Source organism: Cygnus olor, chromosome 5 (assembly GCF_009769625.2).
Source record: "Cygnus olor isolate bCygOlo1 chromosome 5, bCygOlo1.pri.v2, whole genome shotgun sequence".
Classification (NCBI taxonomy): domain Eukaryota; kingdom Metazoa; phylum Chordata; class Aves; order Anseriformes; family Anatidae; genus Cygnus; species Cygnus olor.
This window is the reverse complement of record NC_049173.1, coordinates 36,660,880-36,685,449: the sequence shown is the minus strand read 5'-3', so window position 1 is coordinate 36,685,449 and position 24,570 is coordinate 36,660,880. Positions and strand designations below refer to the sequence as shown.

Genomic DNA, 24,570 nt, shown 5'->3' with positions numbered 1-24,570 from the left:
TTTTCCCTTCTGTTAAGCCTCTAGTCTAGCAGAAAGTATCACTTAGCTAGTTCAACCGCTAGGTCTCCCTGTCGGGAAATTGTTGTTCAAATATCCAAGAGGTTTGAATAAACTTCCCCATTAACTTTCAGAATGCACAAAAAAGCTTTGTGTTGGTAATAGCAAGGGTTATAATCGAGAGCCATTTGCAAAGCTGGGTGTATTCCTTCTGCAGCTTTTGTACTAGCTAAGTATTTTTTTTCCATTCCAGACAAAAATTTACTCCTCTAAGGTCATAAAAACAGAGTTTCATGAAAGGGGCAACTAAGGTTGTTTGTCTTGTCTTCAGAGTAGGAATTTGGCTTCAGAAGACGTCAAAAGCTCTAGATCTTCAAGGTAGGTTTTTATAGCCTGTGCTACCAATGGGCAAAAGAGCACCTAAATATACTTGACATTGATGACTCTTCTGAGGATTCAGTATTTAAGGGGTGCTATTGTAGCCAGATTTGTGTGGACTTCTGTGTGACAGTTGTGCCTTTCCCTGAGCTCCCATAAGCATCTGATGTACCTTTTGCAACAGCTGACCAGAGGCAAAGCTATCTCTGTGCAGGTCCCTTCCATTCAGTATCGGGGCAGGGCTTCAACAGAAGCTCTGGAAGTCAAAAAAGAGCAAGGAGTCAAATAAAGACCAGAGCCATAGAGAGATCAATAAAGACCACAGCCGGTGTCTATGAATTATTGCTTAGACAGCTGTGGCATTGTCCACTTAGATAAGCTTTTCAAAGTCTCCACTCTGAACAAACACTTGGTCTGGCCATGTTTGTTTGAATTTGTATGACATTTGGACCTAGTTCCCTAGTCTGAGCTTGTCCCTCCAATGACAAAGTTCATTATCATCCTGAAAGAAGCACAATCAATGCAGCCTCTTCTAAACAGAGGTGAACTGCAGCTTAGACAACGAAAGAAGTGAAAAGCAGGAAGAACATCCTCTCTCTTCAATACAGATTACTTCACTGCCAGGTGGAGTTTCCTCCTGCTATGAATGTATAACCAGCCCTTTATGCCAGTTTGCAAAGCTGAAGATACGCTGGTAACGTATTAAAGCTCTCCATCCTTCTCTTCCTGCTCTTTTAGGCTATTTCAACAATCAACATGTATCCTCTTAGCCAGGGGAAAACAATGCGGCCAGTCACTGATTCTGGCAGAGAACATCTTGCTGGACACCCTCTCCATAGTCCTGTGTACAAGCAGCTGTGAACAAGTAGCTATGAGCCCTGAGCTCTTGAACAGTCTGTGTTGTTAAAGTCTGGGGATAAACACACAGGCCCCTAAATGATAAGCCTAAACCATACTAACAACTGCTTGAGGAGTTCCTTCATCAATAACAGCTATTAGCACATCTGAGTCTGACTCATCTCTTTCACCATCTGCGACAACATCTCATTTGCATTAATCCCTCATTCTTCCTTGCTCCACGGTCTTAGCATTCATGCTTCCCAACTTGGAGGAACATTTTTCTAACTCTTCTCCATTTCAAATCACAAACAAACAAACAAACACCACAACCTATCAAATGTATTTAGATTAGCCACTGGTCATAACCAGGAACACTGCACTGATTCAATACTGCCATCTTGGGAAGCAAGGAAATGGGAATGGCTAATGAATCGCTAACACTCAGTAATTAGATATCTTAACAGGCAGGCAGTGATTGTATAGATGGGAAACTGCTGCAGGTACACAGTATTACATCAGTTTTTCAGCCCTACTCTACTACATGCTTCTAAATAGATTCAGATGAAGGTGTATCCAGTGCCATCGTGAAAACTCTGTGGGCTAAACCAAATACTTTACATTTGAAATAATTCATCAGGGCAATTGTTAAATGGCAGAAATATGCCATTACTGGTGGTTTCGCAAAACAAGCTTCCTGTTTCAAACACCTGAGTTTTAATCCATAAGGGAGAAATACAGAATAACTTTAAATGGCGATTCAAGCAATTCAAATCCCTCTCTGAATCAGACTCTCAAGGAGACAGCTTTGGGACACAATAGGACTTTTCCCCCTACTAACCCATCCCTGTCCCATAGGTGATAATTACCTCTCTGCCTTGCAGCAAGTGCAAATAGAGATCTCTTGTCCACAGGGGAAAACCACTTTTCTCTCTCAAGTTGTCTAACTGGTTAACACAATAAAGCTAAACTCAGAGAAGATGCATCAGCCTGTATTTAGTCTCAAGTTTCCAATTCATGCTTGAAAAAGTTCTTGTGTCTCCCCGGCGTATGGAGGAGCTGATGACAGGCAGAAAACTTTCAGAATTAGGCAAAGAAATGTGGCATCTGTTTTGCTGAAGGCCCAGCAAAAAAGCAAAGTATTTTAGGCACTGAAAACACGCTAGAAGGCCATAGCAAAGTAAAGTTTTAGAGAACAGTTTCCACTTTGGTGCCCTAAAATAGATCTGCGTTTGACAAGCACGAGATACAACTCTCTGCCACCCTCCTCCTTCCAGCTCCCCCCACTCCCAGCAGAAGTGTGGCAGGAACAGAGACTTAATGACGCTTTTCTTTTGACGAAGCATCCCCTGTTGTTAAGCTCTGCATCAGAAATGGTTGCCCCTACTAAAGGGCAGCGTACAATCTCACCTCTAAAATGCTAAATATCACTAACGTCAGAACCAATTTCAGGCAGTTCAAGCAGCTGAGAGCAAATCCCTTTAACTTTAACCACTTCAAAATCAAGGGCACATTGACTTTATGCAAAAACTAAACCCGCACATTGGGAAAGCAGGACCTGCTTCTCAAAGCAGCAGCACAGCTAGTTACAAGGCATTGACCCAGCCACAGGCGAACAGTGCAACAAGGTGGCCCAAACCTGGCCCTTTAGCAGTAGTGGTTGAGTCCTCGGGGTTGGATGCCTCTCTCCCTCTCCAGCCGATCATTTGTCATTGGTGCCTTTCACATCTAGGCCACATCTCCATACTGCAGCGTTCACCTTCAGCAACGTGAATACCTATTCTGATGCCTGCATTTAAAATAGCAATTAGGGAGAGAGAAGTATCAAAGAAAAGTGGTGTCCCCGAAGGGAGCATTTTGACTTTTTTTTTTCTTTTTTACCACAGCCACAGAAGTCCCTGTGCTGGTTGTGTTTGTTTTTATTTTCAGCTTCATACAACAACTTCAGAACCGTGTGCTCTCATTCAGCTGATCAGTGCTTTTACATCCTCTGTTTGGGATTTTTAGAAGTATTTATACACCACAAACAAATTCAGTAGCCAAAATAGGACATACTAGCACTTCAAGGAGAGATTAATTAAGGCTTGCCTAGCAGGCAGAACTTGAATATGGAATGGGAAGGTTTTTTTCTTCCTCATCCCAGCACGTCTAAACGTTCACGCAAGAATGTCTGAAGACCTGTGTCAACCTCTGAGTGAAATGCAGCAGAGCCCATAATCCACCACACTGTATAATTTCAGTAGAGATTCAAACACTCCCTTTTAATTACAACTAGAAGAAAGTTAACAGATTGATCAGATTCCTTGAAACTGTCTGCGCAACACTTCCTCAGCATTTTATAACTAACTGGCAAAGCTGGTATCACTGCTAGGAAAAAAGAAAACATCAAACAAGAAAAACAAGGGCTCAAGACTGAAGTTTGTTTGCAGAGCTGTGCTCTGCAAGTGCCAGGCTGGCAGACAAACTGGCTTTTTGTGGCACTTCTGCTGCCGTTCAGCCACGTGGCGGGGGACAGCTTGGCTGGGCCTCAGAAGCCCCGTGTCATGCCGATGCCCTCCCTGCTTCTTTCTGTGAGACTTCTGCGCCCTTTCTGGCCTTACTTTCTACTGATTTCTGCTCCCTGCCCGTACTGCCCCGACAGAGCCAGGATCAGGTGAATACTTCCCTTGCATAAGAGCACTTTGCAGCCCACAGGATTATCTTTGCCATTAGTGTGTGACCAGCATGCCTTTTGTGTATCAGCGCACAGGAGTCTGGGGCAGAGCACAAGCAGAGATGCATGAAGCAGAAACCTTTCCGAAGTCTATTATTTACACGGTAGGAGGAGAAAAATATCCATGTAATCACGGATTACTACTCACCTTTTGTAATTAAATCTTTGAACAATATTCCCAAACTCTGTATCACACTTGATGTATTTAGAAAAAAGGGAGAAGGAAAAGAAGCCCTAAAAGCTACAACTCTTATCCCCTTTCCTTCCATGTTTCATCATTTCAGTGATTTTGGCCTTTATTAAAGCATGCTGAGAAGCAATAGATGCAAAAGACCCATCTGGGTAACTGTGAACCCACTATTTCATGGTGTTGCATTTAGACTTCTATACAGTCTAAGTATTTAAGTGAGACACTTAGCAAATATTTTACCTGTTAACTGAGTGATTTCTTTCATACAGTCTTCAGTTCCACCTGGGAATCCTCATGCTAACAACACTTAACATCAGACTGCCAGTATCTCAATCATTCTAAATTAAAAAACAGATTAAAAATACAAAATAAGAAGTTTACTCCTACACTAATAATGTGTAATAACCACAGCATCACCTAATTTAGATTATTTCCAATTTAACAGCTCAATGTCCTTCAATTAATGTCAGCAATATACCTTGAAAACCATCTATCAACTCTAAATTTTAAGTGTTTCAAAGAGACAGAGCGTCCAGTCTATTTGCATTGGTGTTATTAACATCCAGAGTACTTCTAGTGGTTCATCAAGTGCTTGTTACTAGTTAGAATTAAAGTAGGTGAAGCAAGCAGCTGTGTCAAAGATGAAAAAGCTGCATCATCTTTTTCATCTTTGACACAGCTGCATGGCTTATAGCTTACACTGCTACTTCTCCATTCCCAGAAAACACTGTTTAAATTAAACAGCTCTGACTGGTCCCCAACGTCCCCCACCCCAAGGAGTCCTCTTGAGCCAGGTTCAGCTGTCACTTCTTTTAAATCCCATTTCCTTTTCTTTAAGGGAACACTTCCCTCCCACACTCACTATGAATAAGAATAAACAGGTTTTCTTCAGCCCTTCTTTTCTCAGTCTGCTCAAAGCCTCTCCCAAACACTCTTCCAAGAGATGGTGTTGTCATGGCATCACCACAGGTCCTCAGTGACATTCCCAAAACTGGAATCCAGCCACCATTGCTGCAGAGAGTGGAGTACCCTGCTTAAAATACTGATACTCTGCAAGAACTTGTAGCATCCACAGAAGCCCAGGGCTCAGTCCCGAGGTGCTCAGAGGCTGTCACTGTTCTCACTGTACAGCCTCAGCTACATCAGATGAGAGCCTGCTCATGCCTGGCGTTCTGGGGATCTGTCCTCCAACACCTGACGCACCAGTCAGAACGAGGGCTGTCACACAGCTAAGTGCCACCAGCCATTTCCAAAAGGGAGAGAAAAGAAAAGCGAGTGAGTAACAGCAAGTCTGACAGTTAGTTCAGAGCACAAGTCAAAATCTGCTAGTGCATCTGACAGAGCTTCTACCCACCTAAAGGGACATTGCTGAATTAACAAGTACCAGTATTTGCTGACACAAAGCAAAAGCAGCAATTTTTCTAAGACAATTGCTTTTGTGTCATGGCAAAAGATGCAAGACAGGCACAAATGTTAGGCTGCTGAGAGGTGATGGAGAGGGACGAGAGGGAAGAGAACTTTACCAAAGGGAAGCGTGGCTGGAAGACCTGCGCATTGAGCGAGAAAGCAGAAACAACACCCATCGACAGAGGTTTTACTATGCACACAAACAAGAGCACAAAAGCTTGGTGAAAGATTGCCAATCACCACGTGGCAACTTGAATAATTATCCTGCTTACTTAGGAAATTTAGTCTCCTTTAGTAAAAGCACTGGCTTAGGAAAGTTGGTTTTAGCAGCCAGCAGATAGACACAGCTCTCTCTGCCGTGAAGTTCACTACAATCAGTTACAACTGCAGCAGCAAGGACAAAAGCTCTCGAATTTGAGAAGGAAAGCCAAGTTTCAAGTCCACATAGCACTGCTCTTCATTTAAACCAGTGCACGCTCTCATGGGTCCGTCTTCGAGGAAGCTTTGAAAGGCAGGGAGGCTCCCTCAGCTGCATGCGGGGTGGCAGAACAGAGCTCCTAAGGGGAAGCATACTGAGAAGGCAGCATGGGTGCAGCATCCTTCTGCCTAAAGCTAGTCCTGGGGAAAACCCCAAGGACAAGGGCACAGTTCAGGTCCTCCTTCAGGCTTCTCCACGTAAATGTTCCCTTGAGACCACAGCCTGTGGGACACAGTTCCATTACTAAGTTACCTGCTCTAGAAAGGGTGCAGAAGGCCTCAGCAAGCAGTCCAAGAGAGAAAATATACTGAGAATCTTAAAGAGCTCACTTGGCTTCACTTCTTAAAAATCATATGTGAGAGGTAAGGCAATTACAACACACAAATCCCCTCACAGGGAGAACCCATCAGTTGTTAGAGGCCTCTTTAATCTAGCACAGACCAACCTAACAAACCAGTTGCTGGAACCTAAAGGCAAACTGAAACTAAGGCACCTTTCCCTCCCACACACTTCCTTTTAGTTTATTTTAATTAAAAAGTGCCAGAAGTTGTGCATCTCCCTATCTTCAAATCACGTCTGGCTACTCTTTCTCACTGTTACACCTAAATCAAACACACCTTCTTAGCACGTACAGTTCAGGAAACTTGCTGAGACAGAAATGCCTGGAACATACAGGAAGTCAAGTTAGATGGATTTGTCTTTAAACTGTGGATATGAAAATGCAGGCCTCAGCAGGTCAATAAGTTCACAATAAGTTGCGGGAATGGATGAGAATGAGAGGGAAACATGGGGATTTAGGAGTTTCAGCTGTCGTAAGCACTAACGGCAAATGAGTTCTTAAAAGAAACCTTACAAATTATACAGTTAGGATGCTTATATGTTTGGCTTCAAGACTTCAACTTTTTTTTTTCCCCAAACCCACAGGATTATCTTGTAACAAAAGCTAAAATTCTCTCTAAGTATTTACATGTACACACTGTCCTCATTACCTTTTTTTTTTAATTCACTTTTTTGATAATGACAGAAGATTCATATACAGTGTTCACGCTAAAGATACAACTCAATGCTACAGAAACTGAGTGGAGGAGATGACTTTGGAAAACAGAGAAAGTTTAGGTAACTCAGCCCAGCTGCTAAGAGAAAGAAATGCAACCCACAGCTCACAGGAGTGCGTGGGGTTGTAACCTCCTGAGGGTTACACTGGTTGGTTTAAATTCTGCATAAGAACAACTATGTTGATTTCCTGAAAAGTCACCAAGTTAATGCCATGGTATTAAAGTTATTCAAATAACCGTGAAAAAGAAATCCAAAGGAATAGCATGCACCACAAAGGCCTTTTCCTGCTCAGTAAGCCAAATGAAGTGTCTGGGCATTGGATATAATCCTCCCCCCATCATTTAATAAACTACCTGCAAAACAGATGGCAATCATGCCTGAACAGCATCAAAATCCCAAAGCTGAAAAAAAAATGTTTTCTCTGCTTACTTCAATGGGAAAAGAGTAAAAATAACCACCCCTTTCTATAATTCCTCATCCTCCCTAGCCTGTTCCACACACTCCACTCTTGCAGAGAACCTAGATTCAGTCAAGGGCTAACGAGAGACGATTTGTCCCAGACAGACCTTTTCTTGCTGTATCTTTATTCTGATGGCTGTAACACAGCAGCATCAAGCTGTAGTCATCCACCTTACTACAGGTGCATGCTCTACATGTACACCCCAGCCAAAGGTTCAGAGCAGGCCACAGACAAGCGAGCTGCTTCATGCTGCACCTGCAAAATTCAGCCTGAACAGCCGCCCTTACACGATCAGACGTAGCTGGTTTGCAGGCCAAAGCAAGTCACTGCACGCATCTGCACAGGCCATCCAATGCCAAAATATGATCACCAAACCTCAAGTCTGTCCCTGAAGTTCCTCCTGTTTTCTCCTCTCTTTACACTAGAGCAGCTGATAAGCCAAAGCAAGATTTCAGGTGGCCTGAGTGCTCTGAAACTCTGTGATTTACGAACACCATGTGTAACAGCCTAACACTTCTATCTCCTGCGGATGGCAGGAATACAGCCCTGAGCAAACACACAACTTCATATGCATCAACAATGTCCTGCTAAAATAACAAAGAACAGAGAAAAGTAAAGCACTGAGACACCAGATTTTCTTTGTTTGAATACATATATTGCATATGTGATTTTTTTTTTTGGCATCTTACAGACCAGACCATGCAATGTGCTTTTCTTTTACAACAACAACAAAAAATACATTCTTTCTTGGAGACAAGAGAAACAGGTCTTACCCCACAGAGTTCGGGTCAGCTGGGGTATTTGAAGCCATTCAAATCACAGTGAGTAGATGAGGCCCTGCACATAAATCCAGCAACACGCCTTCCAGAGTAAGGATCTGCCCCTTCAGACCATGCATTCTCTAAACCCTACCCTGCCTTAATGCCTGCCAGCCTATCTCCTGAACATCACATCAGTCTTCACAAACAAGCAATAGCCAGGACAATCCCAGAGTGCTCTCAGCTTTCCCTCTCTTAATCATCATAAGATTTTTTGACTGCAGAAAGCAAGTTAGCTACAGAAGACTTTCTAAAATATTTCCCCCACAAAAAACAGCCCATAACAGAGACCTTTCACCTGAAAGATCCAGACTTCACCCAGCTTGATGGATGGAAGGGCTAGTGCTTCATTACTACTTTAAAGACTCTTCTGCAGCTTCAGCGTGACCAAATCTCTTGCCATTACTTATCCCTGTGATGCAGTTGTCTGCCCATTTCTCTCTGCTATGCTGGCATTTCGTGGAAATCATCCTCTTATAACTCTTACTCAAGAATGAGCAGCCATTCTGACAATCAGAGTCTTCTTCTAGCAGCGGGCTATCTTCTACCTTTCTAGAATTGGTAGGATACCTCACCAATACTGCATAGTAGTGTTAAATCAGCAGCTACAGTGATGATTTTACCTGTGAAACCACAGATTAGACTTTATACATTGTTCTTAAGGCATTTATTTAGTACAACCAAAAAAAAATCAACAAAGAAAAATAATATACCCTCTTCATTGCTTCTCTTTATTCGTGGTTTAGGTAGGGATCATTACTTTCAAGAAAAATTCAGTGGGAACAAGGCAAAGCCTTTAGTAAAAGTTTGTGATTTAAAACCACCCAACCCACCCCCCTAACCTCTTTATAAAGAGTCACATCTTAAAACATGGAATAGATGAGCATGTTTGAAAGTTCATGGTGCAAAAAAGAGGGGGATGGCTAAAAACTTCTCATACTAGTTTAAAAAAAAAACAAAACACCAGCCATCCCACTCTATACGTGAACACAGCCATCTCCCTTTCCCTGTTCGTCTCTGCTTCCATCCACCCTGCAACAAAATCAGTATATAAAGAACACCAGCAGCAGCTTTATGATAGACAATGATCCTTTTTGGCATCAGTCTGTGATAAGATCGTTAATTCTCTATCTTTAAATTACATCATAGCTGTGTAAAATACGCAGTGATATCCAAAGCGTGAACTCTTCACATCCGCTGTCGATACCTCAGCAAGATCCAGACTGCTGCCGCAGCGAGCGCCAGGCCTGGCACCAGAACGGCTGCTAGAGGAAGCCCACCTGAGTCTCCATCACCTCGATGACCCACGGGGCCATTCTGTGGCTGCAACTACAAGGAAGAAAAAAGTATTTGCGTCAGAGAGCCCACTGCAGCCCCGGCTGTGTGTCAGGACCAGGCGGTTCTGTAAGGACATGCAAGATGGTTCCCCCAGCTCCCTGAGCACTCACCCACAGGAGGGGCTGAACAGCTTTGGGTAGACTGAGCTTCACTACAGGGACGTCAGTAATTCCCTGTTTTTCTCACCTGCCCTGTACAAAGGTCCAGAATTTTATTAATTTATTAATTTTATTAATTACTCCTTTATTAACGGAGTAGAAAAGGGGCCTCAGCCCACCTCTCTCGACCAGCATGCTCCAGGCTGATCAGCATTTCCTTTGTCAACTTCAGTGCTAGCCAGGGATGTTGAACTTACAACAGGGGATTACGGATTCCTCTCTTTCTGTATACCAAACAGTGCCAAGATATTTAAACTGCAGCAGCAAATGTTCCTTTTTGCTGGGCTACATACACATCTCAGCACTAACGGGAGTGATGACCTCTGATGCAACAGGGGAGTTTTGACTCTAGGAAGATTTTGGCATCTGAAAGAAAACTGGAGAACTTGAGATTTTGCCTTTGCAGACAAACCTCTGCCTCTGAGAGAGGAGATCAGTGAGAAAACACACTACACTCCAGCAAACAAAGACCCAGGGACTCCTCCAACCTCACCAACTCACTGGTACTCTTATAACCAAGTAATGCAAGGCATGAACACAGCCGTCATCAACTAGAAGAGGCCATTGTTCAAATTCTTTACATACATAATTTACACTGAGCACCTGGACATTGTATTTTTTCCGCCTCATAAAATAGAGAGCTATCAATCATGGAAACCAGTCTAAACTGAGCCAGGAATAACCCTAAGAAACAGGTTAAACGTACCCTGCGCTGAATTTTCAGAGACACATCATAGCCTGCATTTCTGAACAGTTCCACAGCATCCATATGCCGCAAATCCTTCAAGTCTCTGCCATTGATCTAGCAAAAAAAAAAAAAAAAAAAGGAAAAGGAGAACCAGTTGCTGAAGGGCAAAAGCAAATTTTCAGTGATGCAGGCTAATATAGGAAGGATAGGAGATAAAAATCTCTTTAATAAAATTCTGCCTTGGGGCATGACACCACGGTTAGCAACATCCATATCCATCCATTCATATTATAGATGAGTTTTTATGTTGAGAGGTAACAGGAGAAACTTCAAATCAAAAAACAGAGGTATTGAAAAAAAAACACTACCTAGGAGCAAAAACAGACTGTAAGAAGACAGTTGTGTCAACAGCAGCTTTTTATGTTGATGCCTTACTGGAAACAAATCAAAGGTGTAACTGTGACAGCTAATGAAAATAAAGGAGCAGCTATGGCAATATTATTATTACAGTTAAATGAGTATATTTCCCACACTGTATCCTCTATTGGCGTACCTTTGAAATCTTCCTTCTCTTTGAAAGAGCGTTGTAAACATAAATTTAAAAGCATATTGATGTTAAAAAAATAAAAAAGACTTACATGCATATTTGCATCCACTTTGAAGTGCTAGAATTTTTCTTCATTTCAAATAATAATTTCTCATGGCAGGAGGTTTTATGGCCTCCTTGATTTCATTCACTAACTAACGATACTCAACCTAATTTTTCTTACTGTTTCATCACCATTACCCCTAATTGTATCCCCTGAGATCATATCCAGTTCCTCCTGTCTTGTGACACTCAGACTTCCTGAACACATGTATGTAAATATTAAACTGTCAAGAAAAGATAGTATAATATTCGGCAGTTGAATTTAATATAATTTTACCCAGTAATAGGCTTTAGATAGTATAAGGCCCTCGATTTATTTATAGAGGCTAAAAAGATTACACGTGGAATGTAATAAGCAAGTATTAAATAAAATTAAAGAATATTAAAGTGGCATGTATCACACCAGGAGAGGCTACTTCTTCACTCATCCCTTGTTAAAGCATCTTGTCTTGTATGACTGTCAAAAGTCTGAAAAACCAGGGGAACTGAATCTCAGTCACTTTAAAACATTTTTTCTAAAAGGAGAAGCAGTCTGTATTATTCCTGATGAGTTGCAATGAAGAGTTTTATGGACCAGAAGTGTTACGGCCTAAAAATCCTCCTGAGCAGAAGGATCAGTAATCACTACCAGTCAAAAAAGGGAAGCTTGGAGGTGGAAGATCAATTCCTGTATTTACATGTGGGTAAATGATGATCCACTGTGAGCAAGAGAAGGCCTGATGAATTTGAAAACCTCAGGGAGGCAAGTCACGGAGGAAATGCAAGTGCTGCACCAAGAAGCACTTCTGAGAACAAATCAAGAAGGCAGAAGAGATGGGCCCATGAGCAGAGGCACTCATCTCCCTGGTGCTCAAAGCTCTCCCCAAATTCCCAAGAGAGCTCCTCCATAGCTCAGCATCAAGTAATTGCATTCATCACATCCTTCTCTGTGCACTCTGATGGCAAACCTGCATCTCATATCGCATCACTGAACAGAGCACTTCAAGATCGCACGGGGTGACAGAAGAAAGGGCTTACCGCTAAAATTTTATCTCCTTCTTGTAATCGGCCATCAAGGTAAGCTGCCCCATCCTTTTTGATCCGGCTGACATAGATGCTGCTGTCATTGGAAACGTACTGCTGATCTGTCCCACCAACAATGTTGAAGCCAAGCCCTAAGGTAAGCCAAAGAGAAAGTTGATGAGAAAATGCTCAGAGCTTCAAACATTCGTGCTGCTGTTGGGGACTGCACCCTCCCATGCTCTCCTGTTTGCTCCACCATGCTGAAGCTCACAGCACACAAATCTGCATCACCCTTCCCAACCATCACTGCCTAAAAAATAAAATTTCTCAGGGAACTAGTCTTTAAAGCAGAGGAGAGACCCTGAGTGCCTGAGGGGGCAGATGCTTCACTCCATAAAGCTTCTGGGAGCTGTTTTTAGGTGAGTGTTCGGAAGTACTGAGAAGCATGCCATCATTTCTAAGATGCCAACACAATCCACAGCAGGAATACGCCTCTTCAGCACAGGATGAAAGTAAATGAAAGCACTCTGCATTTCACAGGAGGCTACGGTAAACCATTACCTTTGAGAAAAAAGGAATCGTGCCTCACAAGTTTCATGAGCTAAGAATCACAGCTAGGAAAGGCAAGGAGCATTAGGCCCTGTCTAGAGGTGAGGAAACAGGCAAGAGGAGCTCAGGGCCACCTAGTGCTCCGGAGGCTCCGTGTCTACCCGTGAGGAGCTGGAACTGGCAACCTTTGCCTCCAAGAGTAAAGTAAGATCAGTCGGACACAGCTAGTTCAAATTTTATGCACTTTGTTCTCTTTCAGGAATTCAAAACATGACAGAAAACAAAGACAAAGTTCCTGGATTTCATGCAAAACAAAAAGAAATACATATGCATTAAACAGAACTGATGTCCACATTTTTGTTATGTTTTGTATTGTTCTTTAAAGTAACCCTTGATTACAGACCTCTAGCTGGAACCAGCAGCTGGATTAAAGCACAGTTAAAGATTGATACTTGTGGTTCCATCAAAATCCGGAAGAACAATCTGAATGCAAACTCTGGAAAACCACAGGTTACAAGAGCACGTTGCGCACTGCACATGCCGCTAAGCTTCCCTGTCAGTAATACGGGATGGGAAAGATTCCCCAAGAAGAGGCTGGCAGTGAAAAAAAAAGAAAGAAAAGTCAAGAAAAAAAAAATCAGGTATATAAATAAAGTAAATCGACAGAGAGAAAATAATTGACATATACCAGTCACACAAAACCTATTGTCAGCCAGGCTGATTTATTTTTCCTCTCTCTCTCCCTCACTCTCACAAAGTTGGGACTAGAAACTCTGGGAAGCAGAGCTGCAAAGGAAAGAGTATAAACACCTTGTGCCTGCTGGGAAGCAGCATTTTTAATTATTACTGGGGACCAAAGGATATAGGAGATGAGTCATGGTATTTTAAGTGTGCATCTACAGTTGGGAAGTGGAGAAATATTAACAGCATTCTTGCCACACCTGACGTATTTTTTTTTCCTCTCCTCTCCTCTCCTCTCCTCTCCTATTCTCTTCCCTCCCCTCCCCTTCCTGGCAGCTTCAGATTAATGAGGAAGAAGATGGGAGGAGCAGCAGACTGAAGAAATGCTGACTTTTCAGCTGGACTAATACCTATTCCAAGGAACGCTTGTGCACAATAACCCACCTTTGACAGGAATTAAAAAAATTCAAAACATCCACAAGCCTAAAAATGATTTGCCATAAACCTTCAGGGGAAGCAATACTACAGAAAATTAGTTTTAATCAATATTTATTACAAAGCCAGAAAGAAGGAATCCAAGTTTCAGAGTACATTGACTGTCTCTCAGTTTTTGTGTGTATATACATATGTATATAAACACAATATAAGATGAACAAGTATACATTTTGCAAGTTTTCACCTATGATTAGAAAAATAACCTAAAGTTATCATCAGCAGAAGCCCTGTGAAGCAGGAACAGATCTTTGCGAGGCAGGAGCTCACGCTAGACTGAGTTAAGTACCTGCAGGACTTGCCGCTGGGCTTTTTCACCCTGTCTTTCCTTTCCAGCACTTAAGCTTCCAGTCTGGCTAAAAATATCTTCCCCATCATTCCTTCAACTCTTCTGCTATTCTCCTCCCTCCAGCTCATAGAGCCGCAGTAAGGGACAGAGCATAACCAGGAGACAGAGATGAAGGGGAAGAAGAGAGCACAGGGCATTAAGTCCCTTGTCCACAGGGGACAGAAGTGCAAGGAGAGAGCTGTAAAAGCATGCGCAGGTCTAACTTCTGGCCCTCCCGCGCCTCGCCTCCTTTACCCACCTGAAACATAAAAAGTCCCTCTAAGAACTTTCAAAAAAAATCAGGATTTACAGAATTAGCAAAAGAGATACTGAATAATACAAACCCCAAATTGAATCTACAAGGTTATTTAGTTTTTCATACAACCACATTTTTCTGCCTAATTTCAGCCTAATAAATTAGAAGGGAATTTGAAAAAGACAAGAGACTTACACAAACAGTTCTGCTACTTAAAAACAATCACACCCTCAGCAAACTTCTGCCGGAAATGTTTGGCATCAATCCTATTTTAGAAAGTTGTGCAGCCACAATTCACATTAGAGTTGGGATTGCACTCAGATTCACAGGGAACAGCAGTTTGTTCCTTCAACTGAAATGAATAATAATATAGCAATAAGTCATTAGAGATCATAAGGGCTGTAGGCCCTTCAAATCAACTGCTGTAGCTGGAAGCCTAACAGCAGAAAACAGCCAGCCCATCTTAATGGCCGGATAGACGCCACTCTCAGGAATCAGCTTTAAATTCCAGTAGCCATGGTGAAGACCTCCCAACTCTGCCCTTCAACGCCTCCTTCCTCCCCCTCAAGATTTCAGGTCGAGGTGTTCCCAAACATACGGAAAGAGCTTGGAGCCAAAACAGGCTTCATCTTACAAATAATTTCTGCCGACAAGCACGGTTCCATCAGCTGAGGCTCAAAACATGGCCGTGCAGGCTTCCTGTGGCCGCGAGGCAGAGAGGTGCCTGCCTGCGATGGTCTGCAGGCTCACCTGGCGTCGGGGCCAGGACTGATCCTGCAAATCACTGCCCAGAGATCAGAAGCAGCAGAGAAACGCGATGTCGCACCTTGCCCAAAGCAGGCGGCCAGACTGCTTGCTGAAGGCCCACGATGCTAGCCTAGCCACCTGCACATACAAAACCACTGCCTTCGCTGGTCAACCACGCGCTCATGGAGGCAGAAGAGAAGGATGAGGACGGAGGAACCTGCCAAAACCGTGTCATCTGCACGGCCTCCCCGGGAACAGCCAGGGGATGCGTGCTGCCATGGCTGTCAGCCCAGCAGTGCTCACCGCCACGGAGCTCACAGCAAGGCGCGGGGAGGCAAAGCCAGCCCGCGGCCACACGCAGCAGCTGTGCAGAGGGGAGGGCTGGTCTCATTCGCCTCTGTTTTAATTAACGAAAAGGCCTCACACATCAAAGCGCAGCTCTGGCTTCAAAACTTCCCCAGACCTTGCAGCTCTTCAGATCCAGGATTTTCCTTCAGATCTGTGTGTGTGTTGCTAACTTGCTGCAACTCTGACAGTGCTATTGTAATCACAGCATAAATCCTACAGAAGTACCTCAGCCAACTTGGGTCTGAAGGCCTGGTCGCTGCCATCAGAGTGGACACTGCTGTGATGGAAGAAAACAAAGCCCCGCAGACGCCCCTGCTCCCCTTCCCTTCAGTCAGCACCGCTTCCATTTGACACCCAGAAGCCCCCTCTGACTCCTCGCTGAGCATCTAGTGCAAAGCTGGCCGTATGTGTACTGTCACTTCGACTAAAACTTTCAGAAACGCCCCCAGTTTTGGGTGTCCAACAACACCGGAGCGCCGCACACCTGCCGCTTCACTCCAAAGCAACAGGAGCGAGGCAGGAGACAGCAGCAAGAGCTCCGGGCTTCCCCAAAACCCGTTTTGAGCCGTTTCCCGGGGGGAGACCGCCAGCAGCCGGCACCTCAGAGCGCTGTTATGGCAGAAGACAAAGTCTGGCGGAGTTACCTCTCGCTTACACAGCCCGCAGCGTCTTCCCGGAGCAGAGCACTCGCCGCGGCAGCGCCAGCAGCCGAAGCATCGCCCACCCGCCCGCCGGCGTCACTCGGGAGACGGGTCCCGGCTGCGGGGCTGCTCCCTCCGGGCACCCCGGGGCTTCCTCGCCACCTCCCGACGACAAAAGCAAAACCCGGGGCCGGGTCCCCACCTCGCCGCTGCCCCCCCTGCCCGCCCGCTCCCCGCTCCCCGCCGGGCAGCGCAGGCCTCGGCGCGGCTGCCCCGGCCCGGGAGGGGCCGGGGCCCGGCGAGGGGCGGCCGCCGCCCCGGCCGTACCCGAGGGTCTCCGGGTGAGCCTGATCACCTCCTCGGTAAGGCCGCCGCCGCCCGCCACGCTGCCGTTCATGCTGCAGCCCCAAGGTGAAGACGGCTCCCGGGGCGGCCGCTTTCGTTTCCTCGGCCGCCGCGGGGCCGCGCCGCGGAGCGCTGGGAGTTGTAGTTTTTCCGCCGGGGAAAGGCGCTCGAGCACGCCCTTGGTGCTGTGCTGGAAGGCAGCAGCGGCACGGCGTCGGGCCGGCGCCCCCAGACCTCTGCCACTGATGCTTTCGGATTCAAAAAGTGAAATTAAAAGAGTCAGCCGGGGCTCCGAGTAGCGCACAGCCAGCCCTCAGCGCTTGCGTTACTTCTCTCACCTGATCCCCAGCCCCTCGTTTGTCACATCCACCTTGCATCTTGCACCTGAATTATGCTTGTTAGTTCTCCGGGAAAACAAAACAAAACAAAACAAAAATAATAATAATAACAATAAAAAAGAAAGGGGTCTGATTGTAAGGAATAAAACAGTGGGCTAGTCAAAGTGCAGTTATCTCACCTCTTGGCATAAATGCAGGGACTAAGTTTTCTTCATCTACCCCAAACCATCCATGTTGTACCAAGATAAGACGTAGCATGCTGGACAAACAATGCATTACCTCAGGTCACCAGGCAAATACAGATAACAATTTAAGGACCCCTTTGCTTTAGACAAAGAGCCACAACAAGCTCTGAATCACATCTTTGTATTTCACATCCAACCATAATGTAACCAGGCCTTTTTGGATGAGAAGCACAATTGTTTAAAAATGTGTAGGAAAATGCATATTCAAAAAGCGTGTGTCGCACCTGGGAGCCTGCAAGAGTTCTCCATTGTTATTTGTAGAGTAGCCACATCTTTCTTCCCAAATGTTGCGAGTATTGTGTTACTTATCCTGCCTTTACAGAACATTTGCTAAAAATATGGGGTTTGCTTTCCAAATACATATAATCATTCTGGTAGCAGACAAGTGCATTATAGCCCTTAATCCAAAAATGCCAGTCCTTCAGAATAAAATTCTCACTGTAAATCTGGACTACAGATTCCTCTTTATGCTGATCTGGTGGAAAAATCTAGACATTGCTATAATATACATAATAATAACAATAATAAAATCATTGATTGGTATTTTCAGATCCTTTTTCCATGCTTTTTCATAAATTTGACAATTTTTATATCTTGTTAAAAAATGGAAAATATGCTTCTGTGTAGCATGCTGTAGAGCTATGACATTCGGTAACTGCTTACAAAGCAATCACATAGTAAAGCAAGAGAAAGCTCCTGAGCTAGTTAGATAAAATACCTATCAAATATTGCGGGAATTCTGGGGGGGGGGGGGGGCTTGCAGAATAGTTTCAAGTATTTTAGAAATTCAGTTAATTTGCACAGTCTCACAGACAGCTTTTTTTTTCTTTTTTCGCAACAATAAAATACATAGCACTTATTAGAAGAACCTACAGGCAAGGTATTGTGAAGTGTCCAGAAAAAACAGACTTGTTCTTGTGAAATGTCAGGTCTGGTGTCACTGTATTTTTGACATATATCTGATGGTTCAGAACTGTAACATTTACTGGCGTGATCTGGATAATACTTTTCTACCGTCTCAAAAAACGAAGAACCCACTCCCTACAGTCTACCTTCCTCCTGAAAGGTTCCTCCCTGGAAACAGCTGGAACGTTTTATGCCAGGTATATACCTGCATCTCACCAGAATATCCATTTCTAGCCTGCCTGCACGCTTCAGGTGCATCTTCAATGAAGAAACTGCAAGAGCATTTTTTTTTTCGCTTTGGCTATTACTGACTGACAGAAGCAAGATGTTCACAAACACCTCTCCCTGAATTGAAGAAAGCATTAGATGAAGGAGTAAAGTAGAGTAAACCATTTATTTACACCTGTTTTAAAAAGTTTACATTTGTAAACAGTTGATATGGAGCATAAAATCTATACCTACTGTTTGCCTAACTACTTTGAGAGCTCAAGGTGCAAATCAAAAAACTAGCATACCTTAATGCCAGCATTTATTAACTTAAAATAAACAAAGATAACATTTACTCTGTATTTAATAAAATTATATTAGATTATAACTATTCAGAATGTGTTGAATTACTTTGATGAGTTATCAGCTGGCTCTGCTCAAGGGCAATTGGAGATTTTCCCAGGAGCATCCACAGCTACAACTTTGAAAGAACTACTATCTTCTTCCATAGAATCAGACTCTTTCCCTCCTAAGCCATTCCCCTATTTCCTGTTTATAATATATGGTAAGGGCAACTCCAAGGACAAAGAGAAAAAGAAAGCTAAATACTGTTACTCCTATTTTTGCTCTCTGAAAAATCTCCTCGGATGGAGCAGGTCCACTGTCAATGCTACCTCCAAATCCTTCCCACTCACAATCTGGAGGAGCCCATCCATACCTGCAGTGACAGTTCTTACGATTGTTACACACTCCTCTGTTATGGCACTTTGTTATGTTACAGTCGTAGTTCAGCACGGACATATTGGTACATGTCCTTTTGATACAAAGCATGTCACTACCACATGGCGTGCCATCTTCCACAGCCCCTAGGTCAGATGTAGCCATCCCTATGTGGTAGTCAAGACCCCAACACTTTTTACCTTCAGCAGGGGTTTGGACTACCGTTATGTGGTTTTGCAAAAAAGGCAACCTGTGTATGTTTTCACACTGTATCCTACCACATAACATATTCTCAACACTGCATTTTATAAAATGAATATTGTTACGAATACCACAATTTCCAAACCGGTCACCTAGAGTATTCACTTTGAAACAATCTAAAGGAGCAACCCTGGCTTGTTTGCCAAAGAGATGCTTGCATTGTTCACTGTGGGAAGAACATTTTCCTCGATAGCAATAGGAACCATCTTTGCAAGGGGTTCCATCTTGTACATATAAGTCTGGCTGACACCACGGGGAAGTCCCGTTGCAGTACTCTGGCAGGTCGCAGACGCCAGTACTTGCTCTGCACAGTGTTCCTGCTGGACGGACCTGACAGCCCTTGCAACATTTTCCAGAAGCACAAACGGAACCTGCAGTAAATGTACAGTTAGGGTGACAGCAAGGATCCTTTCTGCAGTTTGACCGTGAACCACAGTCACATTGCTCTCCGCTTTCTACTATCTTATTCCCACAGTATTCACGCTTCAAGGTGTAGTAGCTGCCAGGTGCCGGTGGCTGACGCAAGCAGCCAGCACCACTCCCAAGAAAGTCAAAGTAGTTTTTGTAACTGCAGTCACTGAACGCATCGGTGTCAACTTCGCTTTCATACATAATGCATTTCTTCCGCCTGCATTTGCAGAACGGTTCGTCATGGCGCATCCCAAGATTATGGCCCAGCTCATGGACAAACGTGATAATAAACGAGGACAACTTCCTGTTGGTGAAGGAATCAACTGCTGCTGACCACTGGCTATCACACATGGACGCCAGAAATGCCAACCCCAGGCTTTTTCCAAAGCTCTGATATGCAAATAAGTGAGCGGTATCGTGGCGCATCCGTGGATACAGGTCTGATTTTCGCCATTTGTTAAAGTCTCCAAGTGCCTTGTTTACAGAGTTAGTAATGTTTATAAAATTACTTTTGGTCCAGATCTCCAGTCCCACAAGGAACAGTTGAACGGAAAGCTGTTCATACAGAGAGTCCCCAATATTGATGACTTCTATGACTTGCCTCAAGACTTCGGATTCATTCCTGCCCGACCTCACAAACCGCACGTTGTCCACGACCACTACTATCTTCGCATACCTGATGTGCGTCCACCATTCCTTCAGCATGTACTCCTCTTCCACCAAGGGGGCCTGGAGCCATGGCAGCAAAGCCTTTTGGTGCTGCAGTTCCTCCGGGGTCAGCCCACACGTGGGGCCCATGGGGTCGTCAGCTGCCTCCATGCGGTAGAGGACATGCCGAAAAGACGGATCGTCAGGGATGGGCTCGATCTCGTAGGTGCCACCTTCCACCCACAGCACCCCACGGAGGCCCCTGCCACAGGTGCCAAGGGCCACCAGGGAGCCGGGGCTTCCCTGTACCTCTCCCTGGTAGAAGCAGTTGTCCTGCACGAAGGGGTGCTCCTCCCAGCGTGCCCCATCCTCGCCATAGGTGACCAAGGTGAAGGGCCGGGAGACCAGGCCCCTCCTGGGCCGCAGGCGCAGGATCCGCGGCCGCCCGTCCACCTCCAGCCAGTAGGAGACTGTCAGGGGGTTGGTGTCGGCGCGGGGGCTCAACTGCCGCGGCACCGTCACCCACATGCCAGTGATGTGCAGCGTCCCGGGCTCGCCCCCCCGGGCAGTGGGGCACCCCACCAGGCCCAGCAGCAGCACCAGCACCTGCAGTGTCCCCATGGCCACCGCCTGGCACTGTCCCATGCCCCACTTTGTGAGGGGCCCAAGCCTGGAATGCCACCCCCAAGTCCCCAACTGCCCCTCAGCGCCTGCCCTCCCCCTGTGAAGAACTGAGGCAGAGCGGCAGCATGGCGGCCTCCTTCACCTCCTGCATCAGGAAATGGCGCCCCACCACTTGGGGTACATCTCAGAGGGCTGTGAGTGTGCCTCGAGACAGCCGGCTGCTGCTCTGCCAGCACGTATGAAGGCTTTTGTGGAGGAATAAATAGAATTAGTCCAACGCAGGCACGCTCCCAGCTTTTTATAATCCTCATTTTCAAATGGATGGGTAATTCTCCTGTGCAGGTGTAAGAGCTCTGCATAAGGAGGAGACCCAGCCGAGTTTCACACTCCTAGTCATTTATGTCTGCAGAGAGCAAATAAATCATTTGGTTAGACCACAAGGGGAAAAAATCTGTTGAAATAGCTCAAAGGTTGGCTTTGGCTTTGTTCGCTTTTTTATTAAAAGATCATTTGTGAGTGAAGATCAGGAACAGTCAATTGCGACTCAACAGAGTGTGAAAAGAGCTTAGGGCCTCAAATGGAAAAATAAAAGAAACGCTGGGTAGCGGGACATAACACTCCTTGGTGCCTTTTCATAGCCTTACTATAGCTAGTGACATACCTACCCACACACACATGAAAAACAGAACAAGGGATGAATCTGATTCCACTAGGTTTGATAGCAGAGAAGCAAACTCATAGCTCCAGGTATAAACCCATAAAGCCTACCAGTTGCTATGTACGTACAGCAATGTGCCTCAATTACAAATGCCAGCAGTGCAACTGTGGTTTTCTTACATCATGACCTTTTCAGATGTTTTTGCTTGTTGAGCACAGGGAAGAGGCTGCTTGCATGTACATCTACCACCTGGCTGCCATCTCAGTGTTAGGGAACCGCTCCATCATGATACAGCTCTAAGACAGCGACCTGGACTGTGGTAAGGCAGGTTATGTACAGCACAGATATGCACGCTCTTTGGCACGTGGTGCTGGGATTCAACGTACCAACAGCTGTTATCTTTTAGGAACTCTTCACAACTTTCTTTTCAGCACCAGACACATTTCCAGGCATTCATTTTGAGTGTGGCCAGCATTGGTAGTGCACACCCAGCAATAAAACACTGGATTAAAGGAATGAAAACAGGAGGATGTCTGCTTCTATCAGAATCTTTCTAGATACCCATAGATAACCATTATTGTACATTGTTTGAAATTGTTTATTACTGCTTTACCTAAAAGCAAACAAACTCATGGCCTAAATTAACCTTAGATTAATTTTCTTATTAGAGTTACGTCTAAAACTATAGAAATTATTTTCTGTGAAATCTTTTATGTGCAGTTAGCTGTTGAATAATTGTCCACTACTTTTCACACTGGGTTTGCATTCCAGGGCTGTGAACTATGTCACCTTATGCCTCTTGAAATAAACGTAATTCAGATCACAGTAGCTGTAACGGAAAATCCTATTACATAATCTGTGTGCAGTGCTATTTTTAAATTCATACTTCTGCTGTGTGACCATTCCTTAAATTATAGGACAGCCCCTATTAAATCAGTCTCCCAACGTGCTAGATGTACGTCCTTCCCCCAGAAGGTACTTACTACATTTTTTCTCTTTTAATGTACACGTAACTACACAGTTAGGACTTGAAAGTATCTGGGTTCAACTGTTGAACTCATAAGCAAGTTATTTTGGGGGCAGGAATGAGTCAACAGTTTGACACAGTGTTGAGCATCCAAAGCAAGCCCTTTGGCATCAAGAGCACATAAAAAGCGATGACATTTGCATTCAGATTAGCAGAACCTTGCACTTCTGTACTCTTATTAAGTGAACAGTAAATGTGAGAAAGATTCCCATTATATGATAATGAACAGGTTGGAAGAAAAAAAAAGTGACTGACCTTATAGTAGAGAGCATGGAAGAAAGATTGCATCAATCCATAGCTTCTTCAAGAGCAGAAACATTTGCTGAGAAGGTGTAACTGGCTTTCTTAGTATTCTGCAGTTTTCTTTTTTTTTCCATCTTGTAGTCCCCTAAAAGTTTCAGTGAAGGTGCAAGCTACTATGAAACAATCTCAGCAAGAGGTTTACTTTTCTCACTTACCTGCTGTTGGGTCTTTAGGAACAGGGTACAGACACCCAGTAGTCTTGCAGACCACACATTGAAATCCACTGTCCTGGCAGTAAGAAATGAAACCTCCTGATTGTTGAGGTCAATAGTACCACATCAAAACCTGTCTCCACCACTCACCCATTCATGATCCACATTAGGCTGCAGAAGAACACTCATCAAGTAAGCATGAATACAGGACCAAAACAACACATGATCAAAAATTCACCACTTTCTCCACGAAAAACTGTCTTGAATGCCTGATTATCAACCATTAAAAATATTGGGGAAAAAGTTAAGAAATGTGTCACATCAGCTTTGTTCAGAAGCCATCTGTCTGCTCAGTGAAGCCACAACCTATTTGCATAACATATCTTCATTTTCTTCACAGGGAATGCCCCATCTCAAAATAAAGCTAATATCTTTATCTACTCTTTGTCTTGTCCTTCTTATTGCCTATATCCCTCTAACCTTGCTCCAACTACAGTTGTCTTTGGCAAACAACATGTACAGACTGTCCAAATGACATGTAACTTTTTTGACTGTCAAAAGGTTACCAAAATATGAAGTATGGAGGCAGGGTGGCAAAGAGGAATGAATGAGCAAAATGTATCACCCGGTCACACTTTACTTGGTGAAGAGCAGAAAGGACAGTATTTATGTCACATTTCAGATACCATTAGCTTTACTTAATGAACTGAGATAGCAAGACTCCCTCTCTTATATATAATGTGGCCAGATTTTTGCAAATGTGTGTGTACACTCATTTGTATGCCTATCTGTTTATATGGATATGTATGCAGACATTTATATGTACCTTCAGGCTCTCAGGAGAATGTTCATATTAGACTTTTAGGTCATTTTTAGTTCCTGCAACCACCCAATTGAAACCAAGAAAAGACCCTTTAAAGTTTCAACAGACACTACCTAAAAGTAGAGAAAAATGATAGATCCATTGTACAACCAAATATCTCCTTTATGCAAAAGAAAGTGACACACAGTACAAATTTTGGAACTGCTTCCTTATTTCCCTTTCATCTATAAGCTTTACAAATACTGAGTGTCCTCTGAAGGACTTTGGACTTCAGTGCTCAGGTTCCAACCAAGAGACACTAAAAACACCAGAGAGAAAAAGAGACTTAGATTCTCATACACTGAGAAATGTAACTGACTAGATGATAACAGTTTAACAGCTTTTTGACAGTAAATTACTTTAGCAGTAATAACTGATATAATGTCACTTGAGCAAGTTAATATCAAAGCTCATATAACTGATAAAATTGAGAATATCTTGTCAGCAAATAACAGGATCAGAAAAGATTTCAATTCCTCACTCCCAAGTACAGTAAGCCTCCAGCACTGAAGATAGCTAAGAAATCGACACATTCATTGATACTACTCCCCATTGCTTTATAATATAATTTGTGTTTTTTACAGTTCTTGAATTTTGTTTGTTTCTCAGGAAGAGATCATTCCCCTCAAAGAGGCTTATCACATTCTAATTC

General features: G+C 44.1%; 2 protein-coding genes across 2 annotated transcripts; both read right to left on the bottom strand.

Moving 5' to 3' along the window:
• Positions 1-8,154: 8,154 nt before the first annotated feature.
• Positions 8,155-16,788, bottom strand: LOC121071737 (synaptojanin-2-binding protein-like). Its single transcript, XM_040560364.1, has 4 exons — positions 16,539-16,788; positions 12,185-12,321; positions 10,537-10,632; positions 8,155-9,663 (listed from the first exon to the last, which is right to left on the bottom strand). The coding sequence occupies exons 1-4, from the start codon at positions 16,606-16,608 to the stop codon at positions 9,523-9,525; spliced, it is 444 nt and encodes a 147-aa protein (XP_040416298.1). The 5' UTR covers positions 16,609-16,788; the 3' UTR covers positions 8,155-9,522.
• Positions 16,789-17,030: 242 nt separating this feature from the next.
• On the bottom strand, positions 17,031-23,745 carry ADAM20 (ADAM metallopeptidase domain 20). The gene has a single exon (XM_040560354.1). The coding sequence runs from the start codon at positions 20,935-20,937 to the stop codon at positions 18,766-18,768; it is 2,172 nt and encodes a 723-aa protein (XP_040416288.1). The 5' UTR covers positions 20,938-23,745; the 3' UTR covers positions 17,031-18,765.
• Positions 23,746-24,570: the final 825 nt, after the last annotated feature.